Here is a 19,593-nt window from a genome sequence, read left to right on the forward strand (position 1 = left end):
GTTTCAAAAGCCTACAAACTCAATGGCGATAGTACAAAAAGAAGGCACAAATGCTTTCTTACATCTTTTATCAAAATGCTAGGAAGTTAGGAAGAGTATAGACACGTACTCTTGTCTATACAAGAGTATAGACAACTGTACTCTTGGAAACCACTCTGATCCCTAATAAGTACCCGGGTTTATTTTGTTGCACAAATTCGCTTCTGTCCAAGTAGCCACTACACAATAAAATTGGTGCCAGCTCTTAGTAAAGCCTTCCGTTTTGTAGCACATGACTTTTCTTACAAGTATGTGCAAGTTTTGAACACAGTGCATGTATTTCTCTTTTGGATTTTTTTTTTAACATGTCAACTTTAGCTGTGGAGTATTTCTGTTACAACTTTATAAAGAATTTCACTTGCTCTTTTGAGTGAAACTGTGGACAACTAAAAAAAAAACGGTATGAGAGTCTGAGCTATCATTTAAAATGGTCTTGTGCAGTGGCGGAGCTTCATGCTCCAGTACCGGGGGGGGGGGGCGGAGAGCAGGCAGGGGCATGACACACATCCTGGGGGCATGGCGCGCCACATGCGGGGCGTTCGCCCAGTGGGGGGGGGGCAGCCGTGATGGCACCCCACTGGGATCGCACTGCCGGGGGCAGTGCGCTCCCCCCGCAGCCCTCTTCCTCTGCCAGTGGGTTTGTGAACCCATCACCAGCAAGTCAATGTATGCAGCTATGCAATAAAAACCTGTGTGTGCTCAATAGCTGAATATTTTGATTTTGATTTTTTTTTTAGCAATAAAAATGAACAAAAATATGAGTGCATTGCAGGCAAAGCAAGAAATCTTCCTCTTTTCTCTGCCCTCACCCCACCCAGCTCCAGCCACTTGCCCCAGGCGGCCGTAAGGTCTGTGCCATTTGAAAAGTGTTTCTGGCCTTGAGAATCAAATGGCTCTCTTCATCTGGTGCAATGAAACTCTTTATCTAATTTGAAAAATCTAATGAAGCAAATAAAGACAGTAACCTTGAGAAGATCTTATTCTTTTTGCTGGCAGTGCATTCTCTTGACTAAAATTGACGAGGAAGCCTGCTTGGAAACTCAGGAAACAAAATGGACCTGTTAGCTGGTAAATTGGTTTCAGCAGATAAACTAATTTGAGTATCCTGAGGCTGAGGTTCATACCCGATGATGACAAATTTCAGTACGTGCTTGATCAATTTGGTGCCTTGGGAAAAGTAGTAAACACAGTTGCTGAGGTCAGGATAAGACAGTGCTAAGAATATTGGAGCACATGCTAATCTCTCATTGCCTACAGTTTTCTCTGCAATCTGTCCCCAGAAGTCACCTTTCCTTACCAGGGGTCTGACACTAGAATCAAGCCTGCTGGTAGAAGAATGTCCCGTGTTGGATGACTGGTAGTGTAGACCCCACGTTTCCCACTTTTGCGCATGATATTATTGCCAGACCCACATTTAAAGAGACAGGTCATCTTTGGCCCTTACTCTGGCAACTTCATCCATTCTCCCTTGGAAGAGTAAACTGAAGCATTGGGTGCTCATCATTTTGGGTTAACCTATTGGCCGCAGACACTATGTCAGCTTTCTTAAGGGCTGAGGAATTGTAAACATGTGCACAACCAGAGAGCCTCCTTGTGAATCAAGCTGCTGTGGTCACAGCTTACTAAAGAAGCCACGTCCTTAAATCACAAATGGCTTTTGTGATTTCCAAAGGAAGAGTCTGTGTTTGCTTCTCTGGGCCAGAATGTTTCTGTGTAACCACAGTTCTAACCCACAAGAGATTCAGCCTTAAAGTGGCAAAGGAAGACGAAAGCTGCACATTGGGCTGAACGACTTGACATATTCCAGAAATGCCCCTTTTGCTCCCTTGGTTAATTCCTTTTATTTAATGCAGGAGCAAATTAAATGTGGCGTTAAGTGTGGCATTTAATGTTGAGGGTTTGAAAAAAACGTAAATGCAACTGGCTGGAGAGGTGGTTGCTGATAAATTTCAGGCTCCCATCAGTCAAGGGAGCTTTGGCCATTTTGTCGCCTGTTGCACCCCTGAGGGAGGGAAAATGCTATACTAAATGATAGGATTGGGAATGTTCACCCAAAGCAAAGAGCAGTTTCGGAATCAGGGAAGAGTTCAGATTGAATCTGGTAACCTTCCTTCCTGTTCTCTGTTCCATTTTGCCTCCAGGGGGCTATCTCCCCGTTTCAAATACGTTTCCCCTAAAATTTAACCTCTAGGTTCTGCTAAATGCTGAGTCCATTAGCATTTTAGATATTGCAAGCAGATGTATAGGTTGAGTCCATTTGCATTAGCAGACTCTCTCTTTTTAAAAAAGTCATGTCCTTAAATGCAGTGATTTAGTGTTGCAAACAGGTGTCTTGTAACCCTTAAGCACGCCAGCTGTATGTTCAGAGCTGCAGAAATGGTGGAGGGGAGAGTTAATTGTATGACAGGCTGCAATGCATACAACAGAAAAGGCTGTCCACAATGTGGACCCTGTTTGCAGAGCCTGGCACATCCCACAATACTTTTAACTGTACCAAGTTTTCTGCAGGGTTGGGAAAATATAAAAACAAAACTCAAGCGCACCTACTTTGTGCATGTCCCATTACCACTTCCACCCTGTAGTGGACGAAATCAGACTTCCAGAAGCTGCTTCATCCAACATGCATCTTGACATCCTCCAGGCATGAATGAAGGATGCAGATAGGCTGAGGACTGGCACGTGGTGGAATTAGCATCCGAAACCGCCGGTTATAGGGCAGTACAGTCATACCTTGGCTCCTGAACGCCGCAAACCTGGAACGTTTGCCAACGTTCTTTGGAACCCGAATGTCCGACAGGGCTTCCGTGGCTTCTGATTGGCTGCAGGAGCTTCCTGCAGCCAATCGGAAGCCGTGCTTTGGTTTCCGAACGTTTTGGAAGTCAAGCGGAGTTCCGGAACAGATTTCGTTCGACTTCCAAGGTACAACTGTACAGTCTTCTATAGCAAAACACCTTTGTTAAAACATACTTCTATTTCAGAGTTCCAACCTTAAAATCCTGTATCTTCAGGAATCTAGAAATAAAGCTGAATCAAAACCCTATCTAATGAGAAATAGGCATTTATTTCTTGCAAAATACCCTCCTGCCTGCAAACCTTTAAAAACCAGTAACAAGTAAAATAAATTAACTTCCCAAAAATCATTGCATAATTTTTACTGGTTCTCAGCATAATAGTGAAATTTGTTGTGCAGCTGCTCCACCTTGTGGCCAATGAATCTACAGTGAATGGAGAAAGCAGCCGGCAGCCTTGACTTGTGGGCAGGCAGAGTATTTGTATCCTACATCAAACACATCTGTTGGGTACGCATCTCCTGAATATTGCGCTGTGTGTACCTGTAATTTTTAAACTCCATGTAAGAGCCAAGTTCTATATTTTTGTTTTTGAAATCAACACCATTTGCTTTGCAGTGGATGTACTGCTTTTTGTAGTAGAAAATACCCCTGTATGATTTAACTGAACTAGATCCTTATCAAGTGTGGGGTGCTGCATGTGTACCCCTAAACACCAGAAACATGATAACAGGGAAATGCCATAGCTTAATGATGTAATTCATACTTTGCACACAGGAAAGTAAAGGTAAAGGTACCCCTGCCCGTACGGGCCAGTCTTGACAGACTCTAGGGTTGTGCGCTCATCTCACTCTAGAGGCCGGGAGCCAGCGCTGTCCGCAGACACTTCCGGGTCACGTGGCCAGCGTGACGAAGCTGCTCTGGCGAACCGGCACCAGAGCAGCACACGGAAACCCCCACAGGAGGTCACACTCAATTACTGGCACCTCTGGGTAAGGCTGGGAAAGACTCCTAGTTGAAACCCTGGAGAGCTTGAGGTGCCATTTAATAATGGCTTATTAAAAGGATGGAGAGTGCAAAACTGGCAAAGCTAACAGCAAAAAAAAATTAGAGATCAAAATGATGAACCATTCTTTGAGAATTGGAAACTTTTTGAAGAATATCTAAAGAACTACTATAATTGCATGAAATTGCGAGCAGGATTTGAAGTACAGTGGTACCTCTGGATGCGAACGGGATCCGTTCCAGAGCCCCGTTCGCATCCAGAAGCGAACGCAACCCGTGTCTGTGCGTCTGCATGTGCGTGCGTCGCGATTCGCCGTTTCTGTGCATGTGCGTGATGTCACTTTGACCATGTGCGCATGTGCGAGCGGCAAAACTTGGAAGTAACGCGCTCCATTACTTCCGGGTCGCCGCAGCGTGGAACCTGAAAATACTTATCCCGATGCGACTTCAACCCAAGGTATGACTGTATGAGCAACAGTAGAAAGACATTAAAGCTAATAATTTAGGATGTGTATATGGAGTGTTATCAGTTAAAATGTGCAGCATTAAAGGATAAACATAAAACATCATGGAGGGCGGGATGGGAAATCGATGGATAAATTAAACGTATTGTTGATGGTAAAGTATGTATACTTTTGAAAACTATTTTTGTTTTTTAAAGAAAGAAAGAAAAAGAAACCCAAAAGAGCTGCTTTCCCAGGTACTCAACTCGATGGGCCTGTGGTCTTACCTGGTCTAAGGCAGTTTCCTGGGTTCTCTCTTACATGACATTCTTGAAGGATCAAGGTTTTCAATGGCATCTGCCTCCGTGTGAGTTGTGTAAGGCCCACTGGGGACTGTTAGGAAGTTTCTATACACCCCAGGGGATTTTGTTGCTTCCCAAGGGTTCAGTCCTCCTTTCGCCCCAGGGCTCTCCTGCATTTAAAAAACCTGGCCCCTTGCCTCTTAAAACTCGCCACTCCCCGCGCAGTACACTGTGACAGTGTTGAGCACATGAGAGGCATGTCGCCTTTGGGGAGCTACCAGGTGCCTCAGCTGGGGGGGGGCTGTGTGCCGTTGAAAAACAAAAAAGAGGGGGGATAATAAAGTTCTTGTGCGACGTCTGCTTTAAATATGGAGATGCCGTAGGCAAGCTAGCCCATGTGTGCCGAACCATAAATTCCAGAGAGGTATTTTGCGATAGTTTTTATAAAGCTTTTAATGGGAATTCCTGAAAAAAAAATGCCATTAGGATTCCATCACACCAGAAGGTTCCAACATGCTTGCTGCGTTAAATGAGCCTTCCTTTTCCATTTGACCTTGGGAACGCGGCACATAGTAAGGCTACTTTGTATAATCCCATTATTTGAAATTGGCTTGCTTGTTTCTAACGTAGCCAGGGGAGGGGGGCAGCTATTGAAACAATTGCAGTCTTATACTTTATTACTCGAAGGCTAAGGAAGTAGCTGCCACGGCGCACTCAGACTTGACTGCGCTAATGAGCGCATGTTCTGGGGCTTAAAGACTTGGTTCCCAGTGTGGCGTTGGAGAAAGTAAGATACCCCTGTACTTCAATAGCCCATGGCAACAGAACATGCTTCACTGAAATGAGAATCAAGTGGAAGATTTTAAAGTAAGGACCAGTCCAGAAGATTTAGACTGAGAGATTAGACTTCAGCCTTCCTATATAAATATTATATTGGAAAACAATGGCTATATCTAAAAATCAGCTCCTGTCTCTTAATACGTCACTCTCTAGTACAGTGGTACCTCTGGATGTGAACCCCCAGTACATGCTTTGCTTTTCTGCTACATAAGCAGAATTGCTATTGACTTTCCACACTACTGGGGATACTGTGCTTTTTATGTTTATATTCTGTCCACACCACTGGGCGTGATGTGACCATGTGGTTGGGTAAAGGATGAAGTACAATTAACACGAGCAGCTATTTAAAGAGGGTGGGGCTTTATATGATACGTTTTAAAATCAAATTACATACTTTGCGCGTGGCACTTATTTCAGCGTGATACCGTATTTTTCTGTGTATAAGACTAGGGTTTTTTCCTTAAAAATAATGTCAAAAATTAGGGGGCATCTTATACATGGATACATCTCCCCCCCACACTTTCTTAAATCTGAGTCCCCCAAAATAGGGGGCATCTTATACATGGAGGTGTCTTATAGATGGAAAAATATGTTAGCTTTAATGGCTTGCAAAAAATCGTTTTAAAATAAAGTGAACATGTTTTAATTGGTAGTGCAGGGGAAGGTTGCTAAAATGGCACTTACTTGGAAGCACATTAAAGATTTTTTTTAAAAGTTTTTGTTTGCCAGTTGATCATTATTTCATATCTGTTTTAATATTTTGGTGCCAATTAAGTTGGATTAGAGTAAATGGGATGTCAAAACGATGCCAGTGTGAAAGGTAATAGTGAGCATGTGCTGAGTACCTATAGGTTCACCTGCCCGGTTTGTTACTGTGCACATCAAAACTGTGTCTCTAGTAAAAGATGGAAGAGTTGCACCAAGAACCACCTGTGTCTTTCAGAGATTATACTATTGATCTCTTCTTCTTCTTTTTAAAAAATGGGTTTTCTGTTCAAGGAAAGCACAGGGAAAAAATATGGGATGATGATGATTGGATGACAGTGTCACATAGATGTCCCATGAAAAAGTGAGTGAATAATACTCCTTTAATACATAGCAGACAGGTAAGGAATACTTTGGTGTAGGTGGTGAGGGGACACTTTGCTTTGCCTCTTCTGCACAAATTTGCCTAGATATATTATTCACCCCTGGGAAGGGCAAAGTGTAGCTTCCAAAAGGAAGTAGTTGTTTGGAAGTCTACATAGTAATTACATGATGAGAGTTTTGATACATGGAGCCATGGGCATAGCCAGGATTTTTGTTAGGGACCCCCCCTCAAAAAAAAGTTGAGGTTTTTTGGGGGAGATCGTGGCTAAAAATCTACTCAAAATGAGGATATTAGGGGGGCAGGCTTCTGCTAAGGGGGGCAGAACCTCAGTTAATTGAGTATTTTTAATGCTTTTTGAGGATTTGGGGGGGCTGTCCCCCTGTCCCCCCCCTTGGCTACGCCCATGCATGGAGCAGTGAGAATTGGAGGGCAGCTTTCCTTACTTTTGTTTAAGGGTACAACTTGAACTGTCAACTACATCTATTCATTTGATAACAAGACTTTGTTTATTGTTTTGTTTTTTAAAATTAAAAAAGGTATTGAAACTGTCAGGGGTTCAGGAGTGGAGGCACAGGGGAAGGAGGAAGAGGAGAGTGAAGGGGAACAATCCGAGGGCAGTGTAGGTGAGGAAGACAGTGGGGCAAAAGATTCCATGAGTCTGTCCAGTGAGTCGGAAGATTCACAGAAGGGGGCACCCATAGCCAGAGCAAGGGGGTTCCCGGGAGGGAGGCACCAGGAGCAAGGAACCAGCGGTGACTCCCAAAGCAGCAGCTGGAGATCGGGACCAGTTTCCCCACCAGAGCGTAGCGGGGGGGAAGAGTCCCAGGTGTCAGGACCGGTTTCCACTCCAGGGGAAAGAGAAGATGAGGCAGAGCTGACCACGCCCCTGTCGCTGAGTGAGGAAATAGAGGGGAAGTCAGATCCAGCGAGCCCCCCCGAAGGGGGAAGCAGTGACAGAAGCAGCGTAACGGTCAGGAGGAAAGTTGCCGGCTGGGCGCGCGCCCCAAGTTCAAATGCACAGGTGCGCGGGACAGCTGGGAGCGAGGATTGGGAGCCAGGTCCTAAAGCACGCCGGAGGGAGGGGGAAGAATCCGGAGACTCTTCAGCATCAGAAGAGTCCAGAAAGGGCAACACCCCGGCGGGCAGACGGACCCAGAGGAGAAAGGAGCAAAGGAAGAGGTGGAGCAAGGCTAGGGTCTTGAACTGGTGTCTGGGGGGAGGAGATTCAGATGGAGCTTCAGCGGTGTAGGGTTGAGACGTAGAGCTGCGCGCCGCGGCTTTGGAATCGAAACTGAACCTTAATAAAGACTTTTGTATGTAACAAGAACTGGCGTTGGTCCTCTGTGAGCTGGGACCTTGGGCAGCTCTGACAGAAACAAATAAGCATAGGATATGGATTAGGGAGGACTCTAATGATAACCAAGAGTGTCTTTCAATTAGACACTTGCACAACTACATTCTATACAGTAGGTAACAGGCCAGAGTGAGGACAACTTGCTTCCTAGTCCTGCAGTGGTCAGAGGGAGCAGAACGAACAGCATGGCAAAAAAAAATTCCTACTGGCTACTTGCTATAACTGTAGGGCTTTCCAAAAGTGCAACAGGGGTCAGTGGCAAAGTGGCCACTGCTAAATGAGCAGGCTGTCAGCCTGGGACTCTTGCACAGTGGCGTAGCGTGGGTTGTCAGCACCCGGGGCAAGGCAAGTAATTTGCACCCCCTAACCCGTGGATTTGTGCCCCCTAACCCATGGATTTGCACTCCCTAACCCTAACCCCCAGATGTTGCGGCTGGGCCCTCCTGCACCCCCCCACGCTACGCCACTGCTCTTGCAACCCAGGTTCAAATCCTTGTTAATCTAATAGGCAGTAGCACTTAAGTGGTCATTTTCAGGCTAACCTACTACATAAAATACGTAGTTCAGATAAGTTTTTAAAAGTTTTTTGTTTTGCTACAGCTTCTATTTAATATTTTTATGGGTAGCATAAAATAGCAAACGTATCTTTTTCTTTTCAGTGTTTCTTTTATTTTGATATATTTATGACATTGTTTTAACTGTTTTGCTGTTTTATTGTAAGCCACTCTGTATGTGTTTGCTAAAGAGCAGCCAATAACTCAAATAAAAATATTCAACCAATATTTGGTCAACTAGCTTGAGTTAAAGAATCATATGTATACCTAATTGCCTCCCCTATTCTTTCTTAGTAAAATAGGAAGGGGGTTTATTGATTGACAGAAGATGCTTGATTCCTGGACCTTACTTTATTATCCTATAGTTTTATTTTATCTGTTGATTTTTACATTATACCTTTTGTAAGTTTCATAATAATGTATATATTATTGTGGCATATTGTTAAATAACTGCTTTATTCATTGACTATTTGATTATTGTCATTTTATGATTATTTGTAAGTGGTTTCTGTTGCTTGTTTATTGTAGGTTTGTATGCTACGATACAAATCTGGTTCTTATGCAAATTTAGAAACATTAAAAGAACAAAATTAAAATAATTACAGCGTAGAGAACAACATGAGAAGATAGAAAAAGAAGTGAATAAAGAATGTTAAGAGTGAGCAAAATACGTTTTTTTGCAAACCAGGACCCTGAACCATGGTTTGAAATTCTAGTTTGCTGCAAAACCTACATTAAGAGTCTTTTAAACTCCTCCCTCTTGTAGCAGAAGGGAGAAATAGCTTGCATACCTAAAGCTCAACCCTCCTTATGCTTGGAAGGTTTGCTTTTATATCCAAATAAAGCCATGGTGATTTAGTTGAAGACCATAATATGAATATAGCTATAGATTTAAATTGCCACAAGATGGCGCTTTCCATCTTCTAAACTTAAAGAATCTTCACCAGAAATGCTTTATTCAAAACAGATGAATTATTGTGCTCTAAAAAGTCACTTTTAGTAGTGAAAAAAAGTTTATATGAGATGCACAAGATTATGAGAATGGGGGCTAAATGTAAACATCAACAAAGGAGGTGACCCTGGTCATTTGCTGTTAGGTAAAGGTAAAGGGACCCCTGACCAATAGGTCCAGTCATGAAGGACTCTGGGGTTGCAGCGCTCATCTCGCTTTATTGGCCGAGGGAGTCGGCGTACAGCTTCCGGGTCATGTGGCCAGCAGGACTAAGCCCCTTCTGGTGAACCAGAGCAGCACACGGAAACGCCGTTTACCTTCCCACCGGAGCGGTACCTATTTATCTACTTGCACTTTGACATGCTTTCAAACTGCTAGGTTGGCAGGAGCAGGCACCAAGCAACGGGAGCTCACCCTGTCGCGGGGATTCGAAGCGCCGACCTTTTGATCGGCAAGTACTAGGTTCTGTGGTTTAACCCACAGTGCCACCCGCACCCCTTACAGGTACCTATCCATAAATTTAACATATTATTTGGTAAGGAGGAGCTATTAGCTAGAGCTAAAACCACCAACTTACAAGTTAACTGGCCACAGTATTCCCCACTATAGTGAGATGTTGTTGGCATCTGTCTGTCTCGAGAGACAATGGAGTGCTTCTCCAGGGGTGAAGCCAAACCGCTGTGTTAGCAGCACCTAAGTGACCTCTCTGGGGTGCAAGCCTGGGCAGTGTGTATGGTGGTCCTGGTCTGCCCAGACGACAAGACCCCCCTCTCAGATCTGCTGATGTGGTCCAAAGGAAAGGAAAGCAATATGTTTTGATGCCAGCTTGACTGCAGCAGCTGCTGGAAGGAGGTGTATAAGGCGTCATCCAAATGTTTTAGGGGCTCCGGATTTGTGTAGGGTTTACTCCTTAGCCTTTTCTTCTCCCGAAGATAACCCACGGAGGCAGCAGAGGTTCAGGACCAGAGTTTTCCTTCTCCTGGATGGGCTACCTTCCCAGGTTGACAAGCCCCATCTGCCCCTCACTTTCATCGACAGCGTGTTGCAGAAACCGCCTTGGTCTTGCATACTCAAACTGCCAGAGCACGTCTTTACAAACAGAGGCGGGGAGGTATTTTGGATTAAATGGCCATATTTTTCGCTCTATAAGACACACCTAGTTTTTAGAGGAGGAAAACAAGAAAAAAAATATTCTGACTCAAATGTTGTTGAAGAGGCTTCGCGCGGCTATCCCTCAAGCCAGAACAGCAAGAGGGATCGCTGCTTTCACTGCATAGCAATCCCTCTTGCTGTTCTGGCTTCAGCGATAACTGCACAGCCTGCATTTGCTCCATAAGACGCACACACATTTCCCCTTACTTTTTAGGAGGGAAAAAGTGCGTCTTATAGAGCGAAAAATACTGTATAGTACTCATTTCTTTATTTGCCCCTGTGCACGTGCCATTTTTATGCAGATCTGTTTCTTCTATTCCCTACTTCCCTTTGGTATAATAGGTTGGCCTACTCCTAAGGCAATATGAGGCTCTGCTTCACGCTGCCTTGGGAGTAGGGTGAGAGGGATGGATAAGGATAAACGGGGTGTACACAGGTTTTCCTTTTCCTAGCCTCTAGTTCAGAGCTTTCCATATACCGTATTTTTCGCTCTATAAGACGCACCAGACCATAAGACGCACCTAGTTTTTGGAGGAGGAAAACAAGAGGAAAATAATTCTTGCTCTTCTGGCTTCTGGGATAGCTGCGCAGCCTGCATTCGCTCCATAAGACGCACACACATTTCCCCTTACTTTTTAGGAGGGAAAAAGTGAGTCTTATAGAGCGAAAAATACGGTATGTGTCACAACATATTAGTGCATTGGCTGCAGTGTGCAGGTGTGTTGCACAAACACTCCCTGCATTCCTCCCAGGGACTGAAAAGGGAGTTAGCATAACCTCCTGTTTGCTAGTAAAACCGAATTACTGTGTTGCAAAATGAAGCATGTTTGAAAAACGTGTCACCGACGTGAAAAGTTTGGAAAGCTCTGATCTAGTTTGAAGGGTGCTAAAGGAGCGCAGTAGAATTTATTCTCATTCTTATTTATTAAGTCTGTATAGCGTGTGTCATCTAAAGATCACAGGGCAGTTCACAACATCAGAATACAAAATGGGAACAGAAAACACACAATAAAGCAAAAACAAAACAACAACCCCACAAACATATCACTATTATTCATTAATTTGGGTACAATTCCTCTATAATAATAAAGCAGGGGTCACCAATGTGGAGCCCGCAGGGGCGCACAGACAGTTTTGCTGGTTCTTGAAGGATTCCCCCCCCCCCCATTGCCAAGAAACAAGGCTTGAAAGGACTGTTCTCTTGCTGTCCATAAGAACATGCTGCAGTGTGTGTTTGGCTGCGGCATGTGTGATGCACAGAACAGTTTCTGTGGTTTGTAAACATGTCCGCAGATTCCGGAAGGTTGATGACCGCTGGAGTATGACATATTAATTTCCCTTCAGGATAATTCTTTAATTTATAAAGCTGATAAATAAGGGAAGAGAGGTAGCTGTGTTGAATTCTAAAGGCCGATTTTGGGAAGGAGATTTACAACTGGACAGAAAAGCAATATTGTAAATGAACAGATGGAGATCCTACATGATTTATCATGTTCATAAGTAAAGTTTCTGTCAAAATGGTATTATATTGGAGGTATATATATTTAAGACTTGGCAGGCTTGGCTTCTAGGTTTTTGGTTTATTATTTTAAAAAAATATATATGGCAACTGGGTTCTGCAGCTTTAGGCATTGGTCCTCCTCCAGGCTGGATGGTGGCTCACCCTCTGCCTCCAGTTTTGTGCCTTGCAGAAGATGTTGGGGTGCCATGACCCCGGAGGGCCCTGGATCCCTCTGTTCTGTCTCGCTGTTCACTGACAGTCTGCTCCTCTTCGGGAGCAATTAGGTCTTCCTCTTGACAGTATTCCTCCCACAGGGGCATGACATCTACAATATATTCAGAGGTGCCTCAGTCAGTGGCAGTTTAGGGAAGTTTAGTCCGCCATCTTGATTCAAAATGGCATCCAATGGTATCCCAACAAACATGGTTGAAGACCTGCTCCTCTGTTGCAGAAACCATTTTGCCAAATTTGATGACTATATCTCAAGATATAGATCTCCAAATGGATAGAGAGCAGATGGATGAAGAACTTTCCTATAGATATATAGATATAGATAGATATAGGTAGATAGTTAGATAGATAGATAGATAGATAGATATGTAGAATATATGATACTATATTTATAATGATATAATATAACAATATAATATAACAGAAGAAGGAAGGTGTATCCATATTATTAAAAGATTATTAAAAGATAATGGCTATATTAACAGTATGCAACCTATGTTGCTGTTGAAAAATGTGGTCCTGTAAGATTTTGCATGTTGGTGTATAGTGGAAACAGTTACTAATCTGCATATGTTGTCTTTTGCAGTTATCAGTGGCAGGGTGTCTTCCAACAGAAAATTCTTTGCAAAATAATGTTTTATTTTTAATTATTCCCATTGTACTAATACAGATTATTGTATATGCCTTCAGGGGCCTGAATTATGGCTTCCTTGAGACCGTAATATTTAATTTCTTTTCTGCCATGTATTAAAACCCATTGTTAACACTGCATGAATATTTCTAGTGCTTAATGTATTAGAAAATCCTTAGTGAAAGGAGATTAGTTTTTTGGTTTTTTTGTATTAACAAAACCATAAAACAGCCTCTGAGATTAAAGAGGAAAGCAAAATAATTCAGATAAGAGGCAAAGGTTTATGTTAACCTTAGAGAACATTCCAACACTTCCTTGTTTTAAAATTATTCAAAAGACATCTCTCTCAAATTTTGCACAAACCCATGTCACTTGTGGAAATTAATTTGTCTTTTTTATGTGCTAGACAAAGGAAACGGTGAGCACATAAGTTTGCTTTGTTTCCCTGCCCATTCTCTGCAGTTGAAGAAAACAGCAAATGACCTTTAAATTTTGTTAAAATATTATTAAGCCCTTTGTTTCCTGATTTTGCTGCAATACCAAGCACTCCCTTCATATACTTCAACCTCCCTAAAGACTATGGATTGAGTTAAGGTCTTCTAAATGCTGCTAATATTGTGTGCCAATGTTTTGCTATCCTTAGCAGAAAACGATTGTCCCAAATTCGCCTTTATGCACAGTGTGCCTCCAAGAACAGCATCCTAGCTCCTGAAATCTTCCTGCCTTTCATTTAATTCTCTTTTGGTTCATATGTAAATGCAACCCTCTCCATTATCTCTTGTTTCGATTAATCAGTCCAGGAGGCTAAAATTAAATTACCAGGATAAAATTGGTGTAGTGGTCACCTGGTCAGGTGTTTGCCGGTTTAGCAACTCTACTGCCTCTCCATGTGTTCCTAATGGCCCTATCTCCATTGTTGTCTTAACACTCACACCTCTCAGTAGGGCTTTTCTTCAGTGTCAGCATGCCAGCAATGGTAAGTAGGTGCTGCAGATCATCATTTACCTTTCCCTTACCTTCCCCACCCCGACCTGACCACAGTGATCCATGCGACGGTCACCTCCAGGCTTGACTAGTGTAATTCGCTCTACGCGGGGCTGCCCTTGAAGCTGTCCCAGAAACTCCAGCGGGTGCAGAATGCTGCAGCCAGGCTCCTCACGGGGTCTCTGCCATGGGAGCATATTCACCCAGTGCTTTTCCAGCTGCACCGGCTCCCGGTGGAGTACAGGGTCAGATTTAAGGTGCTGTTTTTGACCTTTAAAGCCTTTCACGGCCTAGGACCCTCGTACCTACGGGACCGCCTCTCCCGGTATGCCCCACGGAGGACCTTAAGGTCCATATATAGCAACACCCTAGAGGTCTCTGGCCCCAAGGAAGTTAGATTAGCCTCAACCAGAGCCAGGGCCTTTTCAATACTGGCTCCGGCCTGGTGGAACACTCTGCCTCATGAGACCAGGACCCTACAGGATCTGATTTCTTTCCGTAGGGCCTGTAAGACAGAGTTGTTCCACGTGGCCTTTGGCTCAGAGCCAATTTGATTCCCTCCCCCTCTTTCTTTTTCCTTTCTCCTCTTGTGATGAGGCTGCATTTTAATATTTTAATGTTTCAATATTTTAATGTTGTATTTTAATCTTGTTTTTAAGTTGTATTCATTCAACTTGTTTTTATTATTGCTTGTTAGCCGCCCTGAGCCCAGCCTTGGCTGGGGAGGGCGGGGTATAAATAATAATAATAATAATAATAATAATAATAATAATAATAATAATAATAATTAGCGTTCGAAAAGTCCCAGCATTAGAGAGGCCTCATGTGCCAATCTTGTGGTCTCCCAGCTGTCGCTGTGCTTTGGAATTTTACATCAGGTTCATCATTTTAAAAGAAAACAAAGAAGTGGAACTTCAATCATCTGTTAATAATATATCAGCACCCTGTAAAAGGCACAGAAAAATACTATAAAACGCTTCTGCTTAGCTATCACTGATGTAATATGTTTATAGGATAACTTTTGGTATTTTTTTTCTCCAGCGTGGATGTTTGAGGTTGCACAAAAACCACGAGAGCAGTACTTTAATACAAAAACATTTTGGAACACCTGCGTGGCATAAATCACTCCTTCAGCCTCCGAATTATAAATATTAGCTTATATGCAAAGTTTTCTTGCTTCTTGGTTGAGATTTAATCAAGATGTTCTGGCTCTGGTGAAAAATAGTCTTTTACGTTAAGTCATCTTTATTTCTCGTAATGAAGATGTATCCGTAGTGTTGCTACTCCAGCCAAAAGCTATTTGCAGTCTTGCTGTCTGTTTATACAGTTGAACACATGGTTCCTCACCTAAATAATTTACTTGTAAAATGTATTTCCATGCATATGTTGCTAGTAAAGTAGGAACATCCAAGCACTGCCAAAGCAGCCTTCTCTAGAAGTTTAATTAAAGTGTTGCTTGAGTTTCACCAAGTTAAGGCCGGTTCACATGTGAATGTACTTCACTTGATGACTCTTAGTACAAACTGTTCCCCACTAAAAAGCATTGGGATGGATCCAGACTTCACCATCTGCACATGGAAGGGTGTTTTTTTTTTCTGCCCACAGAAGACTTTTGACCTAGCAGAAGAATCTCACTGCCAGATCAGGAGGAAGTATCATTTGATACTTCCCTCTCCCCCACTGTCCCCACAGTATGAATTCATATAATCATAGAATTTGTAGAATTAGAAGATACTTTGCGGGTTATCTTATCCAACCCCATGCATTGCAGGAATCTCAACTGAAGCATCCATGACAGATGGCCATTCAACCTCTGCTTAAAAACCTCCATGTAATAAGAGTTCACCAACTCTTGTGGAAGTCCATTCCACTCTTACCGTTAGAAAGTTCTTCCTGATGTTTAGTTGGAATCTCATTGTGATTTGAATCCATTGGTTCGGGTCCTCGCCTCCAAAGCAAGAGAAAACAAGCTTGCTCCGTCTTCCATGTGACAGCCCTTTAGATATTTGAAGATCTTATCTCCACTCAGGCCAAACATACCCAGCTCCCACAACCGTTCATCATAAGGCTTGGTTTCCAGAACATTGATCCATCTTAGTCCCTCCCTCGGAAGATGGTGGACTATCCTTCATTGGAGGTTAATGAAGCAGAGGTTTTTAAGCAGAGGTTGGATGATGTCACAGAATCCTAGAGTTTGAAGGGACCACAAGGGTCATCTAGTGTTTCCAAACTTGGGTCTCCAGCTGTTTTTGGACTACAACTTCCATCGTCCCTAGCTGGCAAGACCAGTGGTCAGGGACAGTGGGAACTGTTGTCCGAAAACAGCTGGAGACCCAAGTTTGGGAAACACTGCCGTACAGGAATCTCTCACCCAGTGTGAGACTTGAATCCACAATCCTGAGATCAAGCATCACATGCTCTACCAACTGAGCTAATGCCATTGATGCTTTAGCTGAGAGTCCTGCATAGCAGGGGGTTGGACTTGATGACTTTCAAGGCCCCTTCCAACACCACAGTACTATGTTTCTAGCTGATTTAAGGTGTCTTAATGTGCATGCACACAACACAAATGCACCCTGAAATCATATAAACAATAACTGGAAAGTTGCAAAATATATTTTAAGAATCTGAACAAAATCCCATCTTTCTGAAAGTAAGAAGTGGTGAGTGTCATGGATCATATGACTTTAAAAGGTAAAGGGACCCCTGACCATTAGGTCCAGTTGCAGACGACTCTGGGGTTGCGGCGCTCATCTCGCTTTATTGGCCAAGGGAGCCGGCGTACAGCTTCTGGGTCATGTAGCCAGCATGACTAAGCCGCTTCTGGCGAACCAGAGTCTCTAGGCTCAGCCATAGCTGCAGGCATCTGTAAATGATGCCATTTGGGAGTTCTCTAGCAGAGCATGCTCACATTCTGATCAGGAGAAACAACTGTACACAATTTCTTAAACATACAATCTCTACTTTGATTAAAATGAAGTTACCAGTGCTTCCTTTATAGGTATGAAACCTTAAATTTGTCTTACATTTCGTTAATTTGCAACCAACAATTGAACAAGAACATTTTGCTTTGAGCTGTTGTCATAATTGTACCTTCCTCGTTGTATCTTCCTTCTTTCATTTTCTTGTTTTTTTTAACTGTTATATTTGGGAGTCCCTTTAAACTTGATACATTTGGGCAAAAAGAACCTTCCCCCCCCCCAAGGTCTGTCTATGCATAATCAGTTTGAAAAATGGAATGGCTGAGTCAGGGTGGGGAGTCATAGAGCCATAGAATTGGAGCTGAACTCTGGCTGGGGGGTGGGGCGGATCCTTATCCTTCCCACCCACCCCCACAGGAAAAGTTTGACATGTGGACTGAGCCACTGTGTTGTCACAGTGATGTCAGGCAACCCTTTTGCATAGTGTTGTGCATGGAAACTGTGGCAACTGGTAGATCGCCAGCCCTTGCAAAGCACTGTGCATGAAGAAGAGAAGAAGAGTTTGGATTTGATACCCCACTTTATCACTACCCTAGGGAGTCTCAAAGCGGGTAACATTCTCCTTTCCCTTCCTCCCCCACAACAAACACTCTGTGAGGTGAGTGGGGCTGAGAGACTTCAGGGAAGTGTGACTGGCCCAAGGTCACCCAGCAGCCGCATGTGGAGGAGCGGAGACGCGAACCCGGTTCCCCAGATTACGAGTCTACCGCTCTTAACCACGACACCACACTGGCTCTCTATTCCACACCGCACTGGCTCCATATCACATTGGCATGGGGTTTTCATGGTTCTGTTGACCAGCTGGTGATGTGGCATGGCCAAAACAGCAGCACAGGCCAAAATGAAGAGGGCTGGCAGGTCTAATTAGACCTGAGGCCCAGAGATTGCCAATGCTGGGTTGAATGGAACCAAATAATGCTGTTAATTTGAAACCTCTCAATTAAAAAAAAATTATCTCATGTATCTTCTACTGGGGTACTAATGAGTATCGTTATTCTTTCAGATACTGATGAATACAGGCCACCAGTTTGGAAATCTTACCGTAAGTAGTTGATTCTGTTACTTTTGTCCCTACCCCTGGTACTGTTAATATTTTTTAAATGGTGGAAGTTGTAAGTCTTGAAATTTATAAACACGGTGTATTCAGAAGCCCTCTGCTCTGCAGCATCTGAAACCGAGGGGCTTGAAATAGATGATCCTCAGGGTCCCTTTCAACTCTACAATTCTATGAATGAAACACTATGAATGAAAGTATATTGTTAGGATACTGGTTCTGTACCAAGAAGATCAATGGATGTCACAGAATTTTTGGGGTCTGTTTCCTTCTATTAAAACCAGTTGAACCAGGGGATATTTTTTCTTTTTTAAAACGTAAGAGGCTAGATTTCTATACTCCATTTTGGAAATTAGAGGATTTCATGATATTGCACTTTGCATCTGCTCTCCTGCTGAGGACGAAAAAAAGCCCTTTAGAAAAATCCCCAAATCTGCTTCTGACCAGGTGTCTGATTTAGAAGTTGGGGGAACCTTCATTAAACTGTTTGCTCTCCGTTTTAAATCTACACATAAATTTGTGGGCGCATCTGAAAGTAAGTGGAGGAAGACCAAAACCACCACAAACCTAGATCCTGAAAAGATGCTGGATTGGACAATGACCTTTCACAATCCCAGGCTTACGATAGGAAAGTTGGCTTTATTGTAGCTAGAATTCTGTGTGCCTAGTGTTTGTTTGTGTATTCTTTTAAGACCCAAAATTGAAACAAGTGATAGCACCATATTACCGTATATATTCGAATCTAATGCACATTTTTGGGGCCAAATTGCGAAAATTAAGGTGTGAATTAGACTTGATGGCGTGTTTACATTTGCCAGCGGATACCTTTTTTTGGTTTCAAGGTTCTGAAAATTGAGGTGCGCATTAGATTCGGTGGTGCATTAGACTCAAGTAAATATGGTAGTTCTCAGTATTTCTCACTCGTATATATATATGAGAGAGAGAGAATTAGGAGGTTCTTGTGGTGATATAATATCTGTAATGTGTTTTTACTCTAGGGCTTCTGTCCCTGCTACTGAGTAGCTGGACCAACAGGACTTATCTGTCATTATCAGCGTTTCATGTTCAGTGTCCCACCATGATTTAAATCTGTTCTGTATTGAAATTAATGTCAACCTTCATTTCATTTCATTTGTGCCCAGGCTTTGACTTCAGAGCCTCGGAGGAACCGTAGTACCTTTAAGAGTCCCCTGCCCCACAGCTGTTGCCGCATAATCACTATTGTCAGAACCTTTGTCTGTTCCAGAGCCTTTTAAGTGTCCCACAGTGCAGCTTTCGAGTCATAACTTATTATATCAGTCACTTGTCATATGCCAAGCCAGTCACTTAATATAAAACCATTAACACACAAAGTGACTCGAAGCAGGCTTTTTGTCTTCAAGCTGATGATTAAAGGATAAAATTGGCACTCATTGTGTCGCTTATATTAAACATCGTTAATCACAACAACCATACATCCAGCAACTTGTCACCATGAAATGCATGTGTGTTGTCTCCCGTTGCAAATAGCAATAATAAATCGCTGCAAAATAACCTTTTGCAAGGAAAGTGAAGCTTTTGTCCTTTTTTGTTTATGGTTCAACCAAAATATGCAATTCCGTTGAATGTTTCCAATGTGCTCGATTACCTTTTCTTGAGACTCCAAAGAGAGTTGTTGGGTGCTAACCTATAGTGTCCAGGACAGGATATCT

The 19,593-nt window shown here is 43.0% G+C and overlaps 1 protein-coding gene across 2 annotated transcripts in view; it reads left to right on the plus strand.

Annotated features, from left to right (window-relative positions):
• CHN1 (chimerin 1) overlaps positions 1-19,593 on the plus strand; it is a 106,106-nt gene that overhangs the window by 7,061 nt on the left and 79,452 nt on the right. For both annotated transcript variants that reach the window (XM_081888493.1, XM_081888494.1), the window contains exon 2: positions 17,852-17,890. In XM_081888493.1, the coding sequence (XP_081744619.1) occupies positions 17,852-17,890 (39 nt within the window). The remainder of the gene's footprint in view (positions 1-17,851; positions 17,891-19,593) is intronic.

The sequence above is a fragment of the Podarcis melisellensis genome (genome assembly GCF_964234715.1).
Source record: "Podarcis melisellensis genome assembly, chromosome: 1".
NCBI classification, from domain to species: domain Eukaryota; kingdom Metazoa; phylum Chordata; class Lepidosauria; order Squamata; family Lacertidae; genus Podarcis; species Podarcis melisellensis.